This window comes from Artemia sp. Qi Xiang Cuo, chromosome 12, assembly GCF_049724085.1.
Source record: "Artemia sp. Qi Xiang Cuo chromosome 12, ASM4972408v1, whole genome shotgun sequence".
Lineage (NCBI taxonomy): Eukaryota > Metazoa > Arthropoda > Branchiopoda > Anostraca > Artemiidae > Artemia > Artemia sp. Qi Xiang Cuo.
The window spans coordinates 60616447-60643584 of record NC_142805.1 but is presented as its reverse complement, the minus strand read 5'-3'; the positions used below and the strand labels follow the sequence as shown (position 1 = coordinate 60643584).

Below are 27138 nucleotides of genomic sequence, written 5' to 3'. Positions count from 1 at the left end.
GTAATTTTTTTTGTTTGTCATTTTTTGAGTGTGTGTATAAGTTTTTGTGTGTGTGTGTGTAATTTTTGTGTGTGTTTGTTTTTTGTTTTTTTTTTTTGGTTTTGTGTGTTTTTTTTTTTTTTGGTTTCTTTTTTAAGTGTGTTTGTTTTTGTGTGTGTGTTTGTTTGTTTGTTTGTTTGTGTGTGTTTTTGTGTGTGTGTGTGAGTTTTCGTGTGTGTGTGTGTGTGTAAGTTTTGTCTGTGTGTGTGTGTGTAAGATTTGGCGTGTTTGTGTAAGTTTTGGCGTGTGTGTGTGTGTGTGTGTAAGTTTTGGCATTTGTGTGTAAGTTTTCGTTTGTGTGTGTGTTAGTTTTATTGTGCATTTGTAATTATTTGTGTTTGTTTGTTTTGGAGTGTTCGTTTTAGTGTTCGTGTGTTTTTCTGTTTTTTTTGTGAGTGTGTGTGTGTGTTATTTTTTGTGCATTTATGTGTGTTTTCTTTGTTTTTTCTTTTTTAATTTATTGTGTGTGTGTGTGTGTGTGTGTGTGTAAGTTTGTTTGTTTGTTTTTTATTTTTAGTGTGTGTTTGTTTTTTATTGCGTTTGTGTGTAAGTTTTTGTGTGCATGTAAGTTTTTGTGTGCATGTAAGTTTTTGTGTGCATGTAAGTTTTCGTGTGCATGTGTAAGTTTTTGTGTGTGTGTGTGTGTAAGTTTTTGTGTGTGTGTGTGTAAGTTTTGGCGTGTGTGTGTGAGTTTTCGTGTGTGTGTGTGTAAGTTTTGTGTGTGTGTGTGTGTGTGTAAGTTTTTGTTCGTGTGTGTGTTTTTTTTTTTTGTGTTCATTTGTTATTTTATGTGTGTGTGTGTGTGTGTAAGTTTTTTTGTGTGCGTAAGTTTTCGTGTGTGTGTGTGTGTGTGTAAGTTTTTTGTGTGTGTGTGAGTGTTTGTTTTTGTGTGAAATTAAGATCTTGTGTGATTGTAAGTTTTAGTGTTATTGTGTAAGTTTTTGTGTGTGTGTGTGTAATTTTGTGTGTGTGTGATTTTGATTGTTGTAGAGTTTTATTAATTTTTGGAGTGTATGTTTTAGTTTTCGTGTGTGTGTGTGTGTAAGTTTTTTTGTGTGTGTGTGTGTGTTTTTGTGAGTGTGTGTTAGTTTTTGTGTGTGTGCAAGTTTTTGTGTGCATGTAAGTTTTTGCGTGTTTTTCTAAGTTTTTTTGTGTGTGTGTGTAAGTTTTTGTGTGTCTAATCTTTTGTGTGTGGATGTAAGTTTTTTGTGTGTGAGTGTAAGTTTGTGTGTGTGTGTGTGTGTGTGTAAGTTTTTGTGTGTGCCAGTTTTTTTTTTGTGTGTGTTTATTATTTTTTGTTTGTGTTTTTGTGTGTAAGTTTCTTTTTTTGTAATTTTTGGCGTGTGTGTGTAAGTTTTAGTGTGTGTGTGTGTAATTTGTGTGTGTGTGTGTGTGTATGTTTTAGTTTTTTTGTGTGAGTTTTTTTTTGTGTTCATGTGTAAGTTTTTGTGTGTGTGTGTGTGTGTGTATTTTTTTTTTTTATTGTTTTTTTTTGCGTGTGTTTGTGTGTTTTCGTGTGTGTGTGTGTGTGTAAGTTGTGTGTGTGTGTGTGTAAGTTTTTGTGTGCATGTAAGTTTTTGTCTGAATGTAAGTTTTCGTTTGCCTGTGTAAGTTTTTGTGTGTGTGTGTGTGTGTAAGTTTTTGTGTGTGTGTGTGTTAGTTTTTGTGTGTGTGTGTAAGTTTTCGTGTGTGTGTGTAAGTTTTCATGTGTTTGTTTAAGTTTTTGTGTGTGTGTGTGTGAGTTTTTGTGTGTGTGTAAGTTTTTGTGTGCATGTATGGGGACCGGGGGAGGACCTTTGGGGCCCAGGGAGGGCGTTTGGGGATCCGGGGGCCCTGGAGGAGTGAGTGGTCTTTTGGGAGCCCGGGGGACCTTTGGGGACCGGGGGAGGGCCTTTGAGAGCCCAGTGGACCGTTGGGTACGGGGGGTGGATCTTGGGGAGCCCTGTGGACCTTTGAGGGCCGGGGGTGGACCTTTGGGGGCCCGGGGGCCCCTTGGGGTCCGGTGGGCCCTTTGGGAGCCCGGGGGACCTTTGAGGACCGGGGGAGGGCCTTTGGAGGTCTGAGGAGGGCGTTTGGAGGATAACATTTCGAAATTTTTACTTTGTAGTTTACTTTTTTTGCGGTGCATCCCCTCGGCGCATCCTGCGGCGCTTTCTTGACCCGTGGCGCATCCTGCGGCGCTTTCCTGACCCGCGGCGCATCCCTGCGGCACATCCTGCGGCGCTTTCCTGGCCCACAGCGCATCCCGGCGGCGCTTCTCTGGTCCGAGGGACCTTTGGGGGCCGGGGGAGGGCGTTTGGGGCACAGGGAGGGCTTTTGGGGCACAGGGAGGGTCTTTGGGGGTCCGGAGGGGCAGTTGGGGGCCAGGGGGACATTTGGGGACCGGTGGAGGGCCTTTGGGACCCCGTTGGTCTTTTGGGAGCCCGATGGGCCTTTGTGGGGCCCAGGGATGGCCTTTGGGGGTCTGGGTGGGCCTTTGGGGGTGCCGGTGGCCCTTTGGAAGCTTGGGGGACCTTTGAGGACCGGGGGCTTCCTTCGGGGTTGGGGTAGGAGGATTGGAACCCTTTGGGTTGGGTTAAAGGACCTCACAACACTGTTCAAATGAAACTTGTGTATTATAACGACCACAGAGTTTCACCATTAAATACTCTTCTAAAATCCCTTCAAAAATCTTCTTTTAAAATGTCTCTAACTATTTCGCCGAAATAGTTCTATAACCTGTCTAAAACACTTTCGCCCAAATAATCCCTAAACGTAATTCAGCGTGTTCCTTTTGTTTTTGGCATCTCTGCGCTAATGCATTTCAAATTAATAAGAAACCTGATTCCCGCGCTAAAACAATTCATCGCTAAGATGTTTCTTGGAGAATTGTTTCCATGGCCTTTGGCTATTAATATCCTTTGGAGTTCGACCAAAAGAGTTGTTTCCGAGGCAAAGACATTAATGACTTGGATCTATTCCTGGAGAATCGTTTCTATGCGAAAATTTTTAAAGTCTGACAGATGATGTCATTGGTTGATTGATCTGTCAAGAAAGGGGAATTAATTTGTTGTTTCTAAGGGGAATTATTGATTCACGATAGGTGAATTGAGGTCGACAGCACAGGTGTTCCAAGGTCGATGTTGTTGTTGTTGTAACTGCACGCTCTCAGCGAATGTCAAGGTCGATGTTGTTGTTGTTGACACACTTTGATTACGCAATCAAGTTCTCGGAAATTCACTTCCCCCTCGAGTCCTGGATCAATAACATTGTTTCCCGTTAGAATTCAATGCGCATGTGCAACCTTCGTTCCGGAGTTATTACACATAGAAACATCAAATAAATCGACCTTGGAAAAAGAGGTCATTGACCGATTACGCAATCATTCTCCCTAGGGAGGCTATGCCCATATAAGGAGTTCGTTCAGTATTAAAAATGCTGACATGACCACGTGGTCATGTTCGGAGTTATATATAGGTATCTACTCATCACAGGTCAGGACCCTCTAGAGGGAGAAGGAGTGGAGGTAGGTACTTCAAAATACCTTCTCAGGACATACTTTAGCCTGTAGACCCATCCCTGAAAGTTTCAATTTCCTAACCTAAACCCTTTCTAAGATAGCCAAAAGTAGCTAAAGTAGAATTTTACCCAATTTCTTTTCTAACTTTTTATATCTAAGTTTTATTCTTGTTGGTTTTATCCCTAATGTAAACAGGTTAAATAATCATTGTGACACACATGGCAACACGTAACTTTTTCTAGAATATTCGTTTTTTCCTAATAAATATCCAGAATAATAAAAGCCAGTAAAATCATTTTTATACAAGAAATCCCTGCAAAAATATTCCCATGAACAGGTCATGCCTGCAACTTAATTTTAAAATAAAAGGTAGCCTCCCAACAAATATGCAAAAAGTTTAGCGCGTATGTGGAAATTACGTAGCCGAAGTTAATCGGAAATCTTATAGAATCTCGGAAGCTCAGGGAAGGGACACGGACCCAAAGGCCTATGCCAAAATCTGTGCCTGATTTGAAAAAAAAAAAAAAAAAAACAATAACAATACCTCCTGTATTTGGATTATATTTAGCATGTCTGAAACATTGTAATTTTCAGGTTTTGATTCGTGCCAAAATACAAATTTACTGCTACATCATGCAATATTATTATTGTTGGTTTCTCAGTAAAAACAGCAAATGAAATTGTGTTTTAACACGTTCCTCACACAATTGAACAACATGTGGCTGTTTACATGTTGTTTTGTGTAAAGCGTGTTTATCCATCACCAAGATGTCAAATAAACCGAAATAAGTAATATTTTTTTATTTAAAAACTTCCGGACCGACTTTTTGAAAATATTTTTCACATTTTGAAGTGTAAAATATTTTTTGAAATGTTCTACAGCAATTATTACATGCTCAAACCCTTCGTCTGTTTTTGGTAATTGACCAGCCGTGTCCATACTCCATATGTGGCAGACATAAGAAGGAGATTCACTTCGACCTAACGGTCGATGAGGGATTTCATAGAAATTAGAAAGTTTTCATAGAAAGACTGCTATAGTTGAGACTCCGGCTAAACTTTATATCTGCATAATTTTATTTGAACAGAAGTTTTTTTTTTATCAATGTGATGTTATTTGTGTCTCTATTAAACTTATTTTACAGTGATATTCAAGTAGCCAGGCATTCAGAAAGGGGTGCAGAACTACAAATGCCGCAGAAATTATTCCGTATATGAAAGGGGCTGTCCCCTCCTCAACGCCCCGCTCTTTACGCTAAGGTTTGACTCTTTCTCACAACTCATCAACTTTTTAAAACAATAAAAAACTTCAGTGTAAAGAGCGGGGCGGTGAGGAGGAGACAGCCCCTTTCATACACGGAATAATTTCTGATCGTTTTAAGTTTTAGTGTCACTCCTTACTTTCAGTTAAAAAAACTTTTTTTTTTATTTAATCGTAGAGCCAAGATGACCTGATTGATGATTTTCAAGTCCTTTGAATGAACTGCTTGAAAGAGCAATATCAATTACAATGTCTAGGTTATATTTAGCAATCAAAAGTCTGTCTATTTGCTCTGCTCTGAAGCCTTTATATCATTAACGGTTTTAGGCATGGGGCGATGGGCGTGCGTAGCTTTTCTCTAGGGGGCGGGCAGCCGATTCTGTGATGAAGAGAGGGGGGCTGAAGTTATATTGGCAGTTCACAAAACTTTACATTGCTAGCAAGTTCTATCATGCCAGCAAGTAATCACCAAAAATCATAAATCATCAATAAGCTTCAGCATTAATCAATCTTCTTGGATTAGAGCTGGATCTTTCCAAGACATTATGGATAATTGCTTTTTGTTTGACTTTTATTCCGTCATTTCAGCTGTTTATTTCCAGCTTTTTCAACCATCTACCTTTTATCAACTGTTTTTTTAGCCATCTACCTTTTTTTCAACTGCTTTTTCAACCATCTGCTTTTTTGGCCACATCTAGTGTAAATTTGAATTTCTAGGGGGGGCAGCCAGGGGTGGATCCAGGATTTATTTAGGGGGGGGAGGCGCAAAATAGGTTGATCCGATAAATTTGCGTTAGGAGCAAGTTTATTTAACGCAAAATTTTGTTAATTAAGCAAATTACACTACTTCAGACTACGTTAGTGGAGGGCGCGCGCCCCCTCCCCTCCTGGATCCACCACTGGGGGTATATGCACCCCTCTGTCCCCCCTTCATGCGCCCATGGTTGTAGGCCCCATAATCTGGGAGAGCAAGGTATACCAGAGTAAGTGTAAAAATGTAAAATAAAAGGAATACAATGTGAGATGTCAGAAAAACTGGGAGGAGCCCCCACCCCCTCCCCAGGCCTAGAACCACCACTACTTTATATAGAAGGTAATCATGGAACTGACAAAAAAAGTTGTGAAATATCTCAAAGAGCTAGACAGTTGTATTCTAGATGTAAATTCAATAAGTATAATGAATATTTTCTTCTTTGAAACCACAACATATACTTGAATTATGGGATTATATACTTGAAGAATATACTTGAACCTTATTGGTGAAGGTCAAGAGAAGCTTCGAGACTACATCGAACCGGGAAGCTTTGAGACTACATGGAACCGGGATGCTTCGAGCATAGGAGTACGTAGCTTCTTCTCTAGGGGGGGGGGCAGCCGACTCTGTGATGAAGGGTGGGGGCTGAAGTTATACTGGCAGTTCACAAAACCTTACATTGCCAGCAAGATATCATGCGTATACATTTTTATTAGTAAGTAATCACCAAAAATCATCAATCATCAATAAGCTTCAGCATTAATCAATCTTCTTGGATTAGAGCTAAATATTTCCAAGACATTAGGGATAATTTCTTCTTGTTTGACTTTTATTCTGTCATTCCAGCTTTTTATTTCCATTTTTCAACCATCTGCCTTTTATCCACTGCTTTTTTAGCCATCTGCCCTTTTCAACTGATTTTTTCAACCATGTGCTTTTCCAGCCATATCTATTGTAAATTTGAAGTTCTAGGGAGGACAGCTTCCCTTCTCTGCCCCCCTTCCCCCTCCGTACGCCCATGGCTTCGAGACTACATCGAACCGGGAAGCTTTGAGACTACATCGAACCGGGAAGCTTTGAGACTACATCAAGTCGAAGATTGGAGAATGTTCTTGTTCTATGGATGTATGTGCATTAATTTTAAATTAAATTGTAATTAAACATAAGCATTGATAGAGACCAAGGGCGAAAATGTGAAGTGACATTGACTGCTGTTGACTCCCATTGACTCCCATGTCACTCCCATGGGAGTGACATTGACTCCCATTGACTGCTGACAGGGCTCAGAGTTGGCGTAACTCAGTAATTCAGTGCCAAAATATCTAAAGCGGATGTATTGAATAGATGTAATATTTTTAGAATTATGGGGCGGGCAAGCTAATTAAGAAATCTTGAAAGGAAATAATTAATTTCACCAGACCCAAAGAGGAATTTGAATCACACATATTTTGTTTCGTTATTTACTCTTTCAATTAGTTTTTTTCTTAATTTTCTGAGGTTCTTGTGCATAATAAATTATGGAAAAGGCCATAATTTTGTTTTGTATTTTAATTCTATGCTTCTGAGCAACAGCCGGAAATAGAAGCTTATATATAATAGTTCTATTTATTTCAAAGGTAGTTATTGTCGGAAATGGTGCTGTTGGAAAGTCTAGTCTAATTCAGCGGTATTGCAAAGGAATTTTTACTAAAGACTATAAAAAAACAATCGGAGTGGATTTTATGGAAAGGCAAATTAGGTAAGTATTTTAATAATGTCTGATACTTTCTAAAAATAGTCAAACTGAAAGAAACGACAGTTTGTCGCAGGCAGTGTTTTTGCTCGTTTAACCTTTGAACATTTTGTTTGTATATTTGGCCTTTTTTCTTATTTTGCGTACCATATGTTATTCAGTTGTATCAAGACCCCTAAAGAAAAATTAAAGCTGTAGGCTACATTGATACACACGAGAGAGGTTACTAGGTACCAAGGCCGTATCCCGGGGGGGGGGTTACCTGGTTTGAACCCCCCTCCCTCCTAAATTTTTGACCGAGTCAAAAATTAGTCTAAAAAATACCTGTGAAGACAAAACCACGGGATGTGAGACAAAGTCCACGGGAAAAGATCGGGTACCCCCCCCCCGAACAAAAATCCTGGATCCGCTCTTGCTAGGTACCTAGCCTCCTCAGCATAAAACACTCGGATTTTTTCTCTATATTTCTGTAGAATTGTCTATTTTGTTTTGCTCTTTAAAAAATTTGCCACCTCCCCCCTTCTCGAAATAAATTCTTAAACATCAACCTGGTTTTGAAGCTTTTGATTTTAATGAATTTAACATATTAATTGTATTAGAGAATTTTCTATAATTGGGTTCAATTTTATTTCATTTTGTGATACAGTAAATGGCACTTCAAAGTTTGACGAGATGTTTGTGGCAATTTAGCTATCTTTTAAAATGATGCTAATACTAAATAAATTAGAAAAAGGAAGAATGAACAAATTAAAGCAACTAGAAATGGACAAAATACAATGGGGGTATTTTATTTCTTTGTACCCTCAAGCCATTTTCAAAAGGGCACAATTCATCTCTGTTCCTATTTTCCAATTTTATGCTCATGTCAAGAAGAGAAATTAAACCTTTTGACTTTTAAGATGTTTGTTCCCTCTGAAACAAGCAATTTTGAGACAAGCCTGCAGCCGTAATTTTCACCAAAAGGGCAAGATACTTATATCATTGCGTTCATTAGTCTCAAATCTGTCCAGTCAACGAGCCAATATTAATATACTAATAGGAATTTTTCTTAGAGAAGGATTTAAACATGCTCAAAAATAGAAAATTGTCCTTTTTTCAACGAATTCCAATCAATTTTTAACGTATTTTTAATATAAAAAAAAAACAGAGCCGTATCCACGATTTTTGTTCGGGAGGGTTATTTTTCGGGGGTGGGGGTTCATAAGAAAAATCTATTTAAAACTGCTTCAAAATTATTTATACGCACTTTTGTTACGTTTTTACGAATGTATCATCCATCCTGTCCTAGAATAAATGATAGACATTCAAAAAGTGAAATGACCATTTTCATACAATTCTGGAAAAGGGTTATGCCAACTTTGTCTCTCACTGAGACTATATTTCTTGGCTTAACTCCAATTAGCCATGGCCCTCAAGTTTTTTATCAGTTCCACCTAGTTGATTTTAGTTCAAAAATAAACGGACTCAATCCACCTCCCCCTTTTGATACGGCCTTGCCTGTGTATTAAATTGTAGAAGTTTAATTCTATAGATGGAATGGATCACTGTAGATAAATTTAGACAGTTCAATTATTCCCTATATCAACCATTAGACAAAGCCGGGCCGAGATGCAAGTGCTCCGGAGAACATTTAAATAAGTATAAACATAAGCGACATTAGATTTTTTCACGGGTAACAAATCGGACAAATCAGATTTCTCTTGAACACGAAACTTGGCTTCACCTTTGCAACACTAACTTTTAAAGAATCTGATTTTAAATTAGTCTATTCCAATACATAGATAAAAATCGGTAATTAGTAGTGCAATGTTATTATTAGATGTTTTTAGAAATTACAAGTTGGTTTCAAGGGCATTTTGAGAAAGTTTCTGCCAAAATACGTATTCCAGGGTAATATACGCTGGACCGCTGATGGCAGATTAAATGGGAGGAGCTGTTTGTACGCGCCGGTAATGTAGTAGCCAAAAATTACTGAGTTTGATTATACTGTATAAATTTATATACAGTGAGATGGATAGACCTGAATTTAAGTTATAGAGTAATGGTAAAATTTTCCTCTTTCGTTGACTTATTAGAACCATAGGATAGCAGAACAATAACACACCGAAACTAGCACAGGGGACATAGACTTTGACTGATTGCAACCACTAAAAAATAAATCAACCGTCTTGAATTTAGACGGTATATAAACGTTATGTAAAAGAATAAATCAACCGTCTTAAATTGGAAGGGTATATAAACGTTATGTCGAATGTTATGTCAAATTTAGATATTTAATTCAATAGATGGGTAGACCTGAATTTCAGCTATGAAGTAATGGTAAAATTTTCCTCTTCCTTTGATTTATTAGAACCATAGGATAGCAGAACAGTAACACACCGAAACTTGCACAGGGGACATAGACTTTGACTGATTGCAACCACTAAAAAATAAATCAACCGTCTTGAATTTAAACGGTATATAAACGTTATGTCAAAAAATAAATCAACCGTCTTAGTTTTGAAAGGTATATAAACGTTGTGTCGAATGTTATGTCAAATTTTAAAATTTTAAGTCAATAGATGGTTAGACCTGAATTCCCGTTATGAATTAATGGTGAAATTTTCCTCTAATTGTTGATTAAAACCATAGGAGAACAGAACAATAACACACCGAAACTAGCACAGGTGACAAAGTCCTTAGCTAATTGTAACCATTAAAAATAAATCAACCGTCTTAATTTTGAAGGGTATATATTATGTTATGTAAAAAAATTTGTTCGACAGTTCTATAGTGCCTGAAAATCGAGTAAAAATGGATATATTAAAAAGCAAGGGATTACCAATTAAGTCAGTTAATGTGAAGCAGAGGGAACACTCAAATTGTATTGTTATTAAAATAATAAACAAGAAACTATTTATATATTTCAAAACAAGGACGAAAAATGAATATAAAAACAATATAATAATCAAAAGGACTGGAAAAAACTAATGAAAATAAACTGAGTATCTGATAAATAATAATATTAATTCTTGGAAACTCAGCAATTAAAAATTTTATTCCTTACAATTTCTATTTTTTCTTTTTGATATTGTAAATATAAAAGAAGGGTTTGTAATTTATTTCGTTTTCAGTAAAGCGCAAATGACGGAACAAGCTTTAGACGTTTACGGTTGGTGAAGGGAGAAATGGGCAATAGCCGAACTCCTGTTTGTAGTAATTTATGCTCTTTTTTAAGTTTGACTTGATCATACAATTTAATTCTTACTCGTTTTAAGATTTATTTATTTACTATGTTATTACCTACTATCTCTATGCTTCCTTTAATCGTTAATTTAAATTTCAATTTGTTTTAGGTTTCATTTATTATTTAATAATAATTTTTGGTCCTTTTGAGTTTGAATTATTATAGATTTTTTTTCTGTTGTTCATTAGTATAATTACTCTTTACTTTTCTAGGAAAAATTTTTTTTGGAAAGTTTTCTTTTAATTCATTTCTGTTCGTTTTTGATTGCCAAAGTATTGGTTTTGGTTAATATAATCGAAATTTCTCCAGTTTTTCATGTCTCTGGCGTTAAAACCTTAAAATATCTCATTTTAAGTTAATAGTTCTAATAAGTGGCTTTTGATTTATTTGAACTCCCAATCAATAGTCCCTGAAAGTTTCAACTAATTGTCATTAGCTGTTTCTGGGATATTTCCTATACGCCCTTCTGATAACCGAGATGTACGTAGTATCTTTTGATTAGATATTCTGACGCTTAGCCGCTCCTATGATACTGCAGATATACTTTGTTGATAACCTAGATGCACAGAGTGTCTTTTGATTTAGTTTAAAATCCCCCTAAGCATTATATGAAGGTTGAAGCACTGTTCAATATGACCTGAAAGTTTCAACTTAATGCCCTCAGTCGTTTCTGAGATATTGCTGATGCACTTTTTTTTGATATTTTTGATTTTGTTCAACATCCCCTAATATTCTCTGAAAGTAGTCACAAGTAAAGTAGTAGCAGTTGCAAGCAGTTGCAGCTAAGTCGCAAGTTGCCGCAGTCGGAAGTAGTCATTGTTGTAGTCGCAACCCATCGTATTTGCAGCCACGGCAGTAGTTGTAGTGGCCCTGAAATTTTCAAGTTATTACCCTTACCCGTTTCTAAGATATTGCAGATATGCGTTTTTAATAACTTGGATTCAGATAGTGTCTATTGGTTCAGCTCAATGACTCCCTCACTTGTCTCTTATGTCGTATGTCTTCTAACTGCGTGTGTCTTTGCTCTTAATTTTGATTTCTAATATTTTCTAATTTTCATTTTCGAATGTATTCTAACCGCCTGTGTCTTTGCTCTTCATTTTCATTTTTGACACGTTAGTTCAGATGTTGGTTCCAAAGAATCATCATTTATAGTAACTGCAACTGCAAATTTTGGTTTTTGGGCCTTCCAAAAGATGTTATACTATATAAATAACTGTTGCGTTGGAAATATATATATATATATATATATATATATATATATATATATATATATATATATATATATATATATATATATATATATATATATATATATATATATATATATATATATATATGTATATATTTATATATATATTTACACCTACTATCGACAATAGCCGCTTTCAGATAATTTTTTTACTACTGTTTTTCGGCCTAATAGCCGAAAAAAGGTAGTTGCAAGTAGTAATCAGTAACTGTGCTGTGGGAACAGCACTTTATTTATTATTATTTTTTTTAATGCGCGGATTTCAGCTTAGTGGAAGAAACTGGTGAGGCTCTAATCAATACCGCTTTGAAGTTTAGACCTCTTTCTATAGTGTATGCTACAGACTATCCATCTGAAGTTGTTTTATCTATTTATCTGAAGTTGTTTCGTTGATTGTCCTGTTAACAAATTGTTCCGTTCAAAGTTTTGCTCCAATCTATCAGCGCTTGAGGAGTGTTACGATATCTTGGCACCATCACAAAATCTCAAATAGAACGATCTAGGGACGCAAAAAAGCAATTTCCACCAGCCAATAAGTGCTACCATCTACAAAGCCATTTGAGTTTGTGATTTCGGTTAGGGTTACAATTTTTCTCTGTGTTTGGGACTTCATTACATGCGCTACTTTCACCATTCCCTCATTGCTAAAGAAATAAGAGGTTTTCCTTTGCTTCTTTCTGAGTAATGATGTTAGACAGTTAGTCCACATTAAGGCAATAAACTGTTCAATTAAAAGAGATAAAAGTCCTTTTTGACCCTCCCATCATCAGGTTCTTTAGCGGAAAAGGAGGCATGTTGTACCCAGTTTTATTAGGAATTATGCAAGAATTTTCGATCCACATGATTCGCGGCACTAAGTGGATCCTTGGGCCCTCCAAGACCACGTCAGGACTTTTAATTAACGGTGATTTCCCTAGGGCCGCTATCTATCCAACTTCTTCGTGAATTTTTTTTTTCAACACCTGGACCCAAACATGGACCTGGACACATTTTAACAATTGTTAAAATGTGAAAAATAATCGATAATACTCTTAAAAGCTAGTATACCCTTAGTCAAAATGGTACCCAGATTTGTATGAAAATATAAACAGGGTTTTCAAATCCTAGAAAGTATTATGGTTCAATACAAAATTAAAAAAATATGATAACACCTAAATAGTATGTCTTTTCTAGTATATCTTGAAATGTTTGTGTGTCTGAAAAGAAACTTCATAGAAAGAAGGAATGATTATTGTCTAGTCTTAGAGACAAAAAAAAACAACAACAACAAAAAAACAAACGGAATCGCTGTCTATCACTATACCACTTTGCCCTCGAGGTTGAATTTTTTAATGGCCTGGATCTATTAAACTTAGGAAAATAACGAAAAATATGAACAAAAATGTTAAAAATATGAAAACATAATTTAGAAAACTCTCAATAACTCCACCCATAAGCCTAGAAAATATTAAAAATATGAAATAAATGTTAAATATGGAAAATAATCGCTTAAAAACCTTAAAAGCTAGTATGCCCTTAGTCAAAATGGCCCCGAGATGTGTATGAAAATGTAAACAAGGTTTTCAAATCCGAGAAAGTGTTAGGGCCTAATATAAATTTTAAAAATATGATAACACAGAAATAGTATGTCTTTTCTAGTGTATTTTGAAGTGTTTGTGGTTCAGAAAACAAACTTCATAAAAAGAACGAAAAATTATCGTCTAGTCTTAGAAACACAAAAACCGGTATTGCTGCCTATCGCTTTGCCACTCTGCTTTCGAGGCTGAATTTGTTTATGCCCTGTATCTATTAAACCTGGGAAAATAATGAAAAAATACGAAAAAATATTAAAATATGGAAAATAATTTCTTAAACTTTCAAAACATGGACCCACAAACCCTAGAAAATATTAAAATATGAAATAACTGTTACAATACGGAAAATAATCACTTAAAACCCACAAAAGCTATTATGCCGTTAGTAAAAATGGCCCCCGTATGTGTGTGAAAGCGTAAGCAAGGTTTTCAAATCCGAGAAAATGTTAGGGTTCAAATATAAAATAAAAAAATATGATAAATCAGAAATTGTGCGTCTTTTCTAGTATATCTTGAAATGTTTGCATGTCAGAAAAAACAAAATTCATAGAAAGAAGGAAAGATTATCGTCTAGTCTTAGAAAGAAAAAAAACGGTACTGCTGTCTATCGCTGTGCCTCTCTGCTCTCGAGATTGAATTTGCCACGGCCCGGGTCTATTAAACCCGGGAAAATAATGAAAAATTTGAAAAAATTAAAATATAGGATATAATATCTTAAGACTCTCAAAAAATTATTGTATGGCCTTAGAAACACAAAAAAAACTGTATTGCTGTGCCACTCTGCTCTCGAGGTTGAATTTTTTCATGCCTTGGATCTATTTAATCCAAGAAAATAATGGAAAATATGAAAAAAAAGTTAAAATATGGAAAATAATCTCTTAAAAACTCGCAAAACTTCGACCCATAAGCTTAGAAAATATTAAAAATATGCAACAATATTAAAATATGGAAGATAATCGCTTAAAACCCTTAAAAGCTAATACGACCTTAGTCAAAGTGGCCCCCAGATGTGTATGAAAATGTAAACAAGGTTTTTCAAATCCAAAAAAGTGTTAGGGTTCAAATAAAAAAAAAAAAAAAACGGAAACAGAAAAAGTATGTCATTTCTAGTATATCTTGAAATGTTTGCGTGTTAGAAAACAAACTTCATAGGAAGAAGGCAAGATTATCATCTAGTCTTAGAAACACAGAAAAAACAGTGTTGCTGTCTATCGCTGTACCACCCTACTCTCAAGGTTGAATTTTTTTTTCATGCCCTGGATCTATTAAACCTGGGAAAGTAATGAAAAAAAAACATGGAGATTCGGAGCCCCCCGGAGGGAGAGCTGGGGAGGGGGCTGATTCAGGGTTGATTAGGAATCTTCTCTGTCATTTCTCAACGAATGTTAAGAATTCCTATAGTGGGGCTCTGCTTTTCTCGATCTTTTATTTTGCTCCCCTGTTTCTAACTTGCAACTTCAAACATTTCCTTAAAACTTGCCAATGCAAAATAAATCCTTTATTTTAGTCTCCGATTTTTCTCAGTTTAACAACATGTGTGCCTGTGTCACCTGTTTCTAGCTTGCAACTTTAAATATTTTCTTAAAACATGCCAATTGCAAGACAAAGACAAATCCTTGATCTAAATCTGTAATTTTTCTCAATTTAATAACCTGTGTGCCTATGGCCCCTGTTTCTAACTTAAAACTTCGAACATTTCCTTGAAACATGCCAATTGCAAGACAATGTTTTTCTCGATCTTTTATTTTGCCCCCTCCCCCTGTTTCTAGCTTGCAACTTCAAACATTTCCTTAAAACATGCCAATTGCAAGACAAATCCTTGATTTTAGTCTGCATCTTTTCTCAATTTAAAAACCCGAGTGCCTGTTACCCATGTTTCTAGCTTGCAACTTCAAACATTTCCTTAAACCATGCCACTTGCAAGACAAATCTTTGATTTAAGTCTGCAATTTTTTTCAGTTTAACAACCTGTGTGCCTATGGCTCTCTTCAAAGATATACAACTGACAAAACCACTTTCTAATGACCTGTCAGATGTCCAGAGATATCATTTAAAATTGCCTGCCATCCACTTTGAATTTTATTTCTTAGAACATAATAATATCATTGACTTTTTGCTTCAGTTGACTAACGCGTCTGTCCTTTACCATCGGAAATCTCGGGGCTCACATTTGATTCCTACACCATACAAAAAATTTCATAGTTTATTACACACAAAACCCGTTGTCACCGGATTATAAAGGCTCCCTAAACCAAAACATGAGCCGTTTACCCTCAAAACTATGTAATCCACATTTAAATTTGCATAAATAAACAATAATATCTCCTAAACTATGATGTATCAACCACGTTTGCGCAATAGACCAAATAAACAATAACACCTGCTTCTTGCCCTGAAGAAATATATTTTTAAGAAAAAAAAGTCTTGAGGGATCGGTGACCCCTTATATGACTCTCGTATACCCTCCATGACTGTCGTAGAGTATAAAGGTTCCCTGAACCAAAACAAGTGTCGTCTACCCTCAAAACTAAATCATCCTCATTTAAATTTGCATAAGTAAAAGTGAATATCTCCTAAACTATGATGTAACAACCATATATGTGTAAAATGTAAACAATAATCGTCTTAGAAATGCCCTGAAGAAACAAGTCTCGAAGAAATAAAATCTTGAAGAAAAAAAACATCTCGAAGCAAACCTTGAAGAAAAAATATCTCGAGGAAGAAATTCTTGAAGAAAAACATCTCGAAGAAAAAAATCTTGAAAAAAAAATATCTCGAAGATAACAATCTTGAAGAAAAGAAATATCTGGAAGAAGTTGGATAGATGGCGACACTAGCAGATTCGTCATTATACTCTCCTCATGAACAGCCGTTAAACTTGTAAAGAAGAAAAGAGTAGTACCTATGTGCTTCACAGGATCTGGAATAGCGTCACTACTAATGGCTGGGTTGAAATTTTCTACTGAACCGTTTAAAGACGCGCCGATTATTCTGAATGGAAAGCCTTTGAGAAATATCCAATTCAAAGAAGCGAGAAACTAATCATATTTATCAGAAATCGTCCATTATTACACGACAAAGAGCATGAGGGCCATCTCCTTTTAATCCAAACTTTAATCATCAAGGCCTGGGAAGCGTTTCCGGGGAAACGAACACAGAAAATACGAATTATATTATTAATTAGACACAGCTAGCCTATGCTAATACAGGCTATTCCTTTGAATATTTTTCTTGGCTTCTATAGCTTGATTTAATCCTATTCTGTTTACAATTCTACTCATAGTTTACGTGCTTAAATGGCTCCAATAAGCCGTTTTTTTATTGAATATTTTTCGATTTTCCTGAATGTGCTAACCGTGAGCCGCCTTGCTTAAAAAAAAATCATATCAGTTTGAACCAAGGATTAAATTTTGCCCTGTGATACTCCACGAAGCTAAGACATGACAAGCACGTGCAACAACCCTTAAGAATGGTTTTCCAGCATCGGTCTTCAACCCCAAAAGACGATCGAACATTAAGCTGGTTAGGACACCTGCTCTGAATGGCTTCGTGCCGCAAAACTGATCTACGACATCTGCCATATCATGACCATTTTGAAGCGACCAAAGAAACGCTGAGCGGTACCATGTGGAGATGTCCAACAGATTTGAGGTCCTTGGCCAATGCGATGATAGTGAAGTTGCATGGAAGTCCTTCAAAGAGAACACTCTTGCGGCAGCAACTGACGTTGTTGGAATGGGGCAACGGAAGAAAAAGGACTGGATCAGTAATCACTCCCTTGCCATCATAGAGCTCAGGCGAGAAGCACGTCTTGCCGGGGACATGGCTACATACAGACTGCTAAACAAAGGGCGCAATTCCATGCTGCATAAAGACCGCAAGGCTTTTATTGACAGCAAGGCATCCGAACTGCAAGAGGCCGCCAAGAAAAAGGACAGTGGAGCCACCTACAAGATTCTTCGTGAGCTGTCAGGTCAGCACACTCAAACTACGCCATACCTTCGAAGCGGTAGCGGTGAGAATATCTACGACCAATCACAATGCCTCCGCCAGTGGGAGGACCACTTTGAGAAACTGCTCAACTCAGATCCACCAGACCAGACGGACCATGAGCTAGATTCTGCTGCGGCTACTACCCGACCTGCTCCTGATGGTCCTGAATTTACAGCGGAGGAGATAAAAGCTGCCACCCGCAAGCTAAAGAATAACAAAGCGCCAGGAATATGTGGCCTAACATCGGAATTCCTTAAAAATGGGGGTCCAGCCATGATCCTCTGGCTACAAATGCTGTTTAACCTTGTTTGGCGCTCTGAAAAAGTCTCCTCAGACTGGAAAAAGGGCCTACTTGTACCAATCTACAAGAGGAAGGGGAGCAAAGCAGAATGTAGCAATTATCGTGGCATAACTTTACTCTCAGTTCCTGGAAAGCTCTTCGCTATGCTGCTTCTCAAACGGGCAACAAGATACCTCCATGCCCTCCGTCACCCCCAGCAAGCTGGCTTCATGCCAGGCAGGTCCACCACCGAGCAAATCTATACGATTAGACAGCTAGTAGAGAAAACTCTTAAATATAAAAGGAAGATGTACATTGCCTTTGTCGATTTTTGATCTGCCTTCGACGCTGTCGATGTGCAGTCACTATGGCTAATCCTCCAGTCTGCTGGCGTGCCCATGAAAATCATCGATCTCCTCAAAGAGCTGTATAATAACACTAAAAGTGCGGTGATCGTAAATGGACGGCCTTCCGGATATTTCAAAATTAAAAATGGTGTCCGGCAAGGATGTGCCGCTGCACTTGAGTTTTTTAACTGTGTAATAGACCATATCCTGAATAAAACACAGCAGGTGCAGCCGTTTGGCATAGACTTTGCTGGAAGAGTTCTTTCAGACGTCGACTTTGCCGACGACGTAGCGCTAATATGCGAAAACATTAGTGACCTCAAAACTACACTGGAAACACTGGCCTCTGCCGCTGAGAAACTCGGTCTGAAAATAAATTGGTCAAAGACCAAGATAATGCCCGTTGAGAAAACGCCGTCTAACCCCCTGTCATCTGTAGAAATTTGTGGCCAAACTGTAGAGGTAGTCAAGCAGTTTACCTACCTTGGTTCAATTTTCTGCTCAAACGGAAGACTAGATGCCGAAATATCAGCAAGAGCGGCAAAAGCAAACTCTGTCTTCGGTCGCCTTCTAAAAACAGTCTTCCATAAACCCCAGATCAACCGTCTCACCAAAGCACGAATATATTCTGCTTCGGCTGCCAGCGTTATGCTCTATTCTGCCGAGAATCGGTCGCTGACTCAGACACAGACGCTGAAGGTAGATGCCATCCAGACGAAACACCTCCGAAAAATCGAACGCTCCCGATGGTCCGACAGGGTACGAAATTCGGAAATCATCAGGTCCTTCAAACTCCCACCCCTGTCCGAGCAGCTTGAGTCTCGCTCGCTGCGTTGGTACGGTCATCTGCTCCGTCTGCCTGCCCAAACACCCGCCCGGCTCATCTTCGATTTTGACCCAGCTGCAAACGGCTGGAGGCGTCCTAGGGGAAGACCACGCACCAGATGGGCGGACGTCATCCGTGATCGGCTCGCCTCCAGAAACATCAACCCGGCTGAAGCGACAACCTTCGCCCTGAAACGACCACTCTGGAGAAGACTGACGGCGCTGACGACTGGTTCCCTCTACGCTGGCGACGCTGCCGAGCAAGAGCTTTAAGTAAGTAAGAAGAAACGATGGACCGGCTGCCTGTCATAGTTTCTGTTAATGGCAACTTGAGAACGGGGGAAGTACAAGTGCTCACAATGGATCGAACGAGAGAGAAAAGGCAGACGTCACTATATATGCCGACCAGCTTCTGACAGGAGATATCTGTCAAAGAAACGACTGGAGAAACGAAGGACCGGGAGAAAGGAAAGCATTCGACCGAAGAAATAACGGACCGGCAGCATGCACAAGTTCCTGTCGATGGCAACATGAGACTGGGTGAAGTACAAGCGTTCGCAACAGGTCGAACCAGATGGAAGAGGCAGACGTCACTCTCTATGCTGAACACCACATGACAGGAGATATAAATCAAGCTAGTAGGCTTCAAATTTTCCCTCTTTAGGGATTTTCCCCTATCGTAAGGAATAACTTGTAAGCAAGAATCATAAAGTCTATTCATCATGAGACATATAGAATTACTAACCTGTGCATCGGCTCGCTTCTCAATATTTCATTTATTTTCGATGCTTATTAGGGCTGGGAGAGGTGTCTTCATGTAAGTGGTTACAAAATAATGCAAAGCAATGACGATATTTTGCATTGAATAGTGAAATGTTTAGATGGAAATTATTTACTAATTTTACTATACCGTTTTTGCGTAAGCAAAATAACATAACACTTCTTATTACATGTAACCATTTAAAAATAACAGCATAAATTATTTTAGGTTTTAAGTTTTGAGGTTTTTTTATGTTTTATGTTTTTATGTTTTTTAATTTTATGTTATTTAACAAAGCATTAGTTTGTATATGTGGTGCACTTTTAAAAACTAACAGCGTTGATTGTGTTGCAGGAAATAAGGGATAAATTTTATTTTAAGAACAAGGTGTTCTTAATGTTGGGAAGTTGAACGTTTGAACCTAACTTGAACGTTGGGAAGCCTGACTTCGAAGGAAGACTTGTTAGAGACCTGATTGATTCTGAGAGAAATTTGATAGTGTTGGGTGGGGGTTTATTGGTATTGGGAGGGAGTTGTTAGTTCGATGCGAAGATTTGTTAGTGTTAGGGATAGTTTGCTAATTCTTAAAGAAAAAAAAAAAAAAAAAAAAAAAAGAACAAGGTGTAGTTTGAGACCATATATATGAAACTTGTCATAATTTTTTTTGGAAGAAAAATGCTTCCGGAGACATACAATTCTTGAAGTTTTGAGGTGGCATTTGAGGTGGTAGTTTTGAGGTTGACAACTACGGTGACATTTAGTCTGTGGCACAAAAACTCGAAGTTCCACACCCGCAACACTTTCGTTGGTACATCCAACCAAAAGTAGGATGCCACTGTGATGCAAATATAGTTAAAATTATAACATACTTAGGCTACAGCCTCCATCTTCGGATTTGCTGGAAACCTTAGCAATTTGCTAGTTGGACAATGGGCCTATTCAAATACATCTTTTTGGCACATATCTTATGCATATTATATAAACATCCTGAGGACTAAGGAAGGAAATAGGTAAAAATTAATGAACTAATTTACTTAATTCACTACTTAAGTAAATTTACTTTACTAAGCATAACGTACTGAGTCAAATTCGTGTAATTTAGCTATAAAAATGTCAGTATATAGCCTACTGAGGACATAGTAAAACTGAACATATCGCTTGAGTTTAGCGGTTAGACCTGATAAAATAATAATAAGATTCATTCATCAAAACAAAAGACAAAAAAAAATAAATATCATTAATCCCAATATAAGGTTCATGACTTGTAAAGGTTTCACCATACAGTCTATTGGTACTGATTCACTTAAGGAAACGACCAAAGACAATAGCAGAAAATTCCACTATGCTTTGGCACCTTATTTCCTGCTGCTTAAAAAGTGCACTAGAATTTTAATTTCCGCTCGAATGAGCCGTCTCCCAATTTTCTTGAACCCTTGGCTAAATACGATAACCCATGGAGAAAAAGGCTATAGGAAGCTTACATTAGAATAAAATTGGACCTCATCTCTGAAAGAACAGTCATCACTACTATGTACAAACACAATTTCATTTTAGTATTACTTATTAATAAGTACTTTATTTTAGAATTCATTCAAATATTTTCTTGAGCAATTAAGGGTAATTATGTCATTGCTTGTTTTTTTTTTCAATGTTATTGAGCACCGCTATACCTCTTGTGGCATTTCAATCGTTTTTTTTTTTTTAGTTTTTTTTTATCATCTTGTAACAGCTGTCTTAAATTGCCAAAGTTCCTGTTATCTCGAGGTTCGAATATTTTTCAGACAGAACTTATGAGGAAAGCAGCTACAAGTGTAGCAAGGGGTGTATGGACTTCACATGGTATCCAATAATATCGAAGAGCAAAATATTCCCAAAGTTACTCCTATCACGAGCAACACATGTTTATTTTTGACATAACTTAAGAGTAAACCAACTTGATGTGCAGTACGGGGTTCATGGACTGCACAGGGCAGCCACTAATATCGTAAACCCCAAAAATTACTAAAGTTCTTATTATCTTGAGCTCCGCAATTGGGTATAACTTATGCGGAAAGCCGCCAGAAGTGCAGCAAGAGTTTACAAATAAAGCAGCGAGCAATGCTGTAGAGCGACCAAAGAATGAATTAAATTTGTTAAAAACTATAATGGATCTATTAAAAAAAAAAACTATTATGACTTCTAAGGTTTTTCCACCGCGGAAAGAAAACTCGCCAATACAATTTTTTCACATTATTTATCAGATAACTAATTACCAGACTTAACCATTGCAACATTATGAACAATCAGTTAAGACTCCTGACTATTTTGTCCCTGTTATTGGACTGCTAAGTTTGCTCTTCTGCGGAAGTTGGCCATGTCCCTAGTCACTCCAATGAGCGTAGCCAAGGTTTTATTTCGGAAGGTGGGATTTCAGTTTTTCTAGTCCTATGAACACTAACTTTTCTCATGAAAGCCACTGAAATATGTAGAACTGATCGCCATGATTGCCAACTGCCATCAGTTGGCAACTTAATCTTCTAAAATATTGCTTCTCTGATCCTGCATTGTTCTGCTCAAATTTTCGGTTAATCAGTTAATTCCAGATTGGGGTTTTTTCTGCCCAAATTTAGGGAGGGGAACCATTTTTTTTTAATATCTAGGAGGGGAGGCAAATCTGTTGTGTTTTTATTTTTAAGGGATGTACCAACACAAAGGCATTTTCAATTACAATCCCACAAAAAGATTTTTTTCAAAATATAAGGGTGAAAAAAAACAGGGGCCTCAGCCCCAGCTCCCCTTCTTAATTGACACCACTGGATCAGAGCAGAATGAACCCTGATTTTCTATAAAAAAAAAAAAAAAAAAAAAACTGAGAAGTAAGATCAACTCCAAGAGCAGAATCCTTATATTTTCTTCTAGTTGTCTGTCAAAAGAACTAAAATTTTATCAGATTTATTAGCCAAAAAACGGGTATAAAAGAATAGTTAATTCAGAGTACTCTCGCTACATCTTTAATTGTCGGTATTCTTTGATCTCGTCTCAGTGCCATAATAACATAAGTTTTGCAATAAGTAGTAACAATATTTAGACTTTAACAGTTTTTGCGGGATGCTGCGTGGGAAAATAATTCCAAACTATGGGCAACAATAAAACCAAACATTAATTTTGAATTTCGCGCTTGAGATGTCAGGAAACCACGCACGTCTTTTCTTTCTCTTGATACTGACAGCTCCTCAAATAATAACGGTGTAAATCAACCCATAAAATTCATTGATTGCTTGCGTGATGTGGTAAAAGGAGCAAATTTATTGAATGTTATCTTCCGGTTGAAAACATCAGCAAGTAAGTGATAACCAAAGAATAGCAATTAATCACCTGGCTCCATGAATAGAACTGGCTCCATAGCAACTTTTGTGCCTCTAAAATGTTGCTATAATTCACCAGTTCTGTTCAGGTTCGTTCCGTTTATATATATATATATATATATATATATATATATATATATATATATATATATATATATATATATATATATATATATATATATATATATATATATATATATATATATATATATATATATATATATATATATATATATATATATATATATATATATATTGTTTGTCCAAGGGGCATGGGTTTGATTCCTGGCGTAGTCAGTTATCTGGTTTGGGACGGGGGTCTGTGGCGTGACTCTATAAGCTCAGCCAGAGTCGGCACAGCTTTAAATGGGTACCTGGAGAAATCTGGGGATGGTAAGCAGGAAGGGTATAAGAAAGCACAGGATGGCTGGCTTCCAGCCCCCCATTGCACTTCCTGGCTGGAGGGCCGTGAAACGGAGATCAGCACCGCCGGTTTGGACCTTAAGGGTCTAGTGGATTCATACTTACTTGCTTATGTATATGCTATATTTGTAAATGAGCAATAATTGTATATATATGTTTTTATTTTTTTTTCTCAAAAACGGCTCCATATTTTTTCGTGAAAATTGTTATCTTGGAATATTCTCGCATAATAAAACGTTCTAGATAGGTCAGAAGTCTCAGAAAATTCTTTAAGAGCCTTAATTTTGGTTTTTGCATATGCCGTCATGTACTATGTTAGTACATCATATAAGCATTTCTTATGACATCATATATGACCTCATAAAGTCTTTTCTTATAGGATGTCATGCATAGCATAGATAAGATTTATGAGTTTCCAATGCATCAGTTATTTATATAATATAATGTCTGTTGCAAGGCCCAAAAAACGAAAATTTGTATTTGCAGATACTATCATAGGCAGCGGACTAGCGCTGCCTAAGTAAGAAATGATGTGGGCACAATTTGTTTTTTTTGTTTTTTTTTCTCCATACCCGGGCACTTTGTATCGAAGGAGCTGTCGTAGAAACATCGAAAAGAGCTCATTCGATTGAAAATTGGAGTGGCTAGTGCCCTTTTTAATAGTCGAAAGTGATCGGAGGGAAACTAGCCCCCTCCTCCCCACGCGCATCATTCTCTCAAACACAGCCAATCAAATTTTGATAGATCCATTTTGTTTCGCGTAGTTGATTTCCAGATAGAAAATATGTTTTTGAGGAGGATACTCCCCCACAACCCTCGGGGCAAGGGTTTTAAGTTATGCCCTGAGGGCATATAAGATCAATGTTGACACAATATACAGTTTATTATTTTTTTGTCTTTAAAGCAGGGCACTTCATATAGAAGAGGTTGTCGTAGAGACTTCAAAAGGGGGTCATTCGATTGGAAATTGAGAGTTCTAGTGCCCTTTTTAATAGTCGAAAGGGATTGGAGGGCAACTAGTCCCCCCCTGCCGATCATTCCCCCGAACTACTACTACTACTACTAACAACTCATCGCAGCACCAAGCCGCCTGAGGCCAACACAGCTACGCACGCTCCTCCTCCAACCCAATCTATTCAAAACCTCCATTTTTACATCCTCCCAAGAAGTTCCCATTTCCCTTAAATATTTCTTTATGACGTCCTCCCACCCCAGACGGGGACGACCTGCTTTCCGTTTAGCCCTAGATGGTTGGCCGAAAAGAACAATCTTCGGAAATCTGTCATTCTTCATCCAAACAACATGCCCTAACCACCTCAACCTTTCTTTCATTATAGACCTAGAAAGCGGTATTGAACCACATTCCCCCGAACACATCCAATCAAAATTGTGAGATATCCATTTTGTTCAGTGTAGTTGATTTCCATATAGAAAATATGTTTTTGAGGAGGACACTCCCCCACAACCCTCAGGGAAAGGGTTTTCAGTTATGCCCTGGGGGCATATAAGGTTCTTATAGAAGGCGTTGTCGTATAAACTTCAAAAAAGGCTCATTCGATTTGAAATTCAAAGGGCTAGTGCCCTTTTTAATAATCAAAAGTTATTGGAGGGCAACTTGCCCCCCCATGCCCATCATTCCCCCAAACACATCCAATCAAAATTTATAGATGGGCACTGTGTCAGTATAGCTGATTTCCAGAGAGAAAATATCTCTATTATGAAGTACCTCCCCAACAACCTTCGGGAAAAGGATTTTTAGTTATGCCCTGGGGGCATATAAGATCTTTATAGAAGGTGTTGTCGTACAAACTTCAAAACAGGCTCATTCGATTGGAAATGGCTAGGGCAATTCGATGGAAAGGGCTAGTGCCCTTTTAATAGTCGAAAGTGATTGGAGGGCAACTAGCCCCACCACGCCCATCAATCCCCCAAACACATCCAATCAAAATTGTGAGATAGGCATTTTGTTCAGCGTAGTTGATTTCCACATAGAAAAATGTGTTTTTGAGGGGGAGACTCCCCCACAACCCTCAGGGCAAGGCTTTTAAGTTATGCCCTGGGGGCAAATAAGGTTTTTGTAGAAGGCGTTGTCGTAGAAACTTCAAAACAGGCTCATTCGATTGGAAATTCAAAGGGCTAGTGCCCCTCTTAATAGTCAAAAATGATGGAGGGAAACTACCCCCCCCCACGTCCATCATTCACCCAAACACATCCATTCAAAATTTTGAGATAACCATTTTGTTTAGCGTAGGCTAGTTGATTTCCAGATAGAAAATATTTTTTTAGAAGGACACTCCCCCACAACCCTCAGGGCAAGGGTTTTAAGTTATGCCCAGGGGGCATAGTGCCCAAAGGGCTAGTGCCCTTTTTAATAGTCGTAAGTGATTTGAGGGCAGCTAGCCCCCCCCCCCACGCCCTTCATTCCCCCAAACACATCCAATTAAAATTTTGAGATAGCCATTTTGTTCAGCGTAGTTGATTTCCAGATAGAAAATATGTTTTTGAGGAGGACACTCCCCCACACCTTTCAGGACAAGAGTTTTAAGTTATGCCCAGGGGGCATATAATGTTTTTTATAGAAGGCGTTGTTGTAGAAACTTCAAATAAGCTCATTCTATTTGAAATTCAAAGGGCTTGTGCCCTTTTTAATAGTCGAAATTGATTGGAAGACAACTAACCCCACCACGCTCATCATTCCCCCTGACACATCCAATCAAAGTTTTGAGATAGGCATTTTGTCAGCGTAGCTGATTTCCAGATAGAAAATATCTTTTTGAGGAGGACACTCCCCCAGAACCCTCGGGGCAGGGATTTTAAGGTTATGCCCTGGGGGCATATAAGGTCTTTATAGAAGGTGTTGTCGTGGAAACTTCAAAACAGGCTCATTCGATTGGAAATTCAAAGGGCTAGTGCCCTTTTAATAGTCGAAAGTGATTGGAGGGCAACTACACCCCCACGCCCATCATTCCCCCAAACACATCCAATCAAAATTGTGAGATAGCCATTTTGTTCAGCGTAGTTGATTCCCAGATAGAAAAATGTATTTTTGACGAGAAAACTTCCCAACACCCGCCATGACAGGAGTTTTAGGGTATAGCCAGTGGACATAGGATGTTTTTATAGAAGCTGCTTTCGTACAAACTTCTAAAAAAGCTCATTTAACTAAAAATTAGACGGGCATGAATTCATTTTAATAGTCGAAAGTGATTGGAGGGCAACTACCCCCCCCCCCACGTCCATCATTCACCCAAACACATCCAATCAAAATTTTGAGCCATTTTGTTTAGCGTAGGCTAGTTGATTTCCAGATAGAAAATATTTTTTTAGGAGGACACTCCCCACAACCCTCAGGGCAAGGGTTTTAAGTTATGCCCTGGGGGCATATAAGGTTTTTATAGAAGGCGTTGTCGTAGAAACTTCAAATAAGCTCATTCGATTTGAAATTCAAAGGGCTTGTGCCCTTTTTAATAGTCGAAAGTGATTGGAAGGCAACTAGCCCCACCACGCTCATCATTCCCCCTGACACATCCAATCAAAATTTAGAGATAGGCATTTTGTCAGCGTAGCTGATTTCCAGATAGAAAATATCTTTTTGAGGAGGACACTCCCCCACAACCCTCGGGGCAGGGGTTTTAAGGTTATGCCCTGGGGGTATATAAGGTCTTTATAGAAGGTGTTGTCGTGGAAACTTCAAAACAGGCTCATTCGATTGGAAATTCAAAGCGTTAGTGCCCTTTTAATAGTCGAAAGTGATTTGAGGGCAACTACACCCCCACGCCCATCAATCCCCCAAACACATCCAATCAAAATTGTGAGATTGCCATTTTGT

The 27138-nt window shown here is 37.8% G+C and overlaps 1 protein-coding gene across 1 annotated transcript in view; it reads left to right on the top strand.

Annotated features, from left to right (window-relative positions):
* LOC148946363 (ras-related protein Rab-23-like) overlaps positions 1-27138 on the top strand; it is a 173936-nt gene that overhangs the window by 115265 nt on the left and 31533 nt on the right. Inside the window, exon 3 of the mRNA XM_089098404.1 lies at positions 7170-7291. Coding sequence (XP_088954530.1) covers positions 7170-7291 — 122 coding nt within the window. The remainder of the gene's footprint in view (positions 1-7169; positions 7292-27138) is intronic.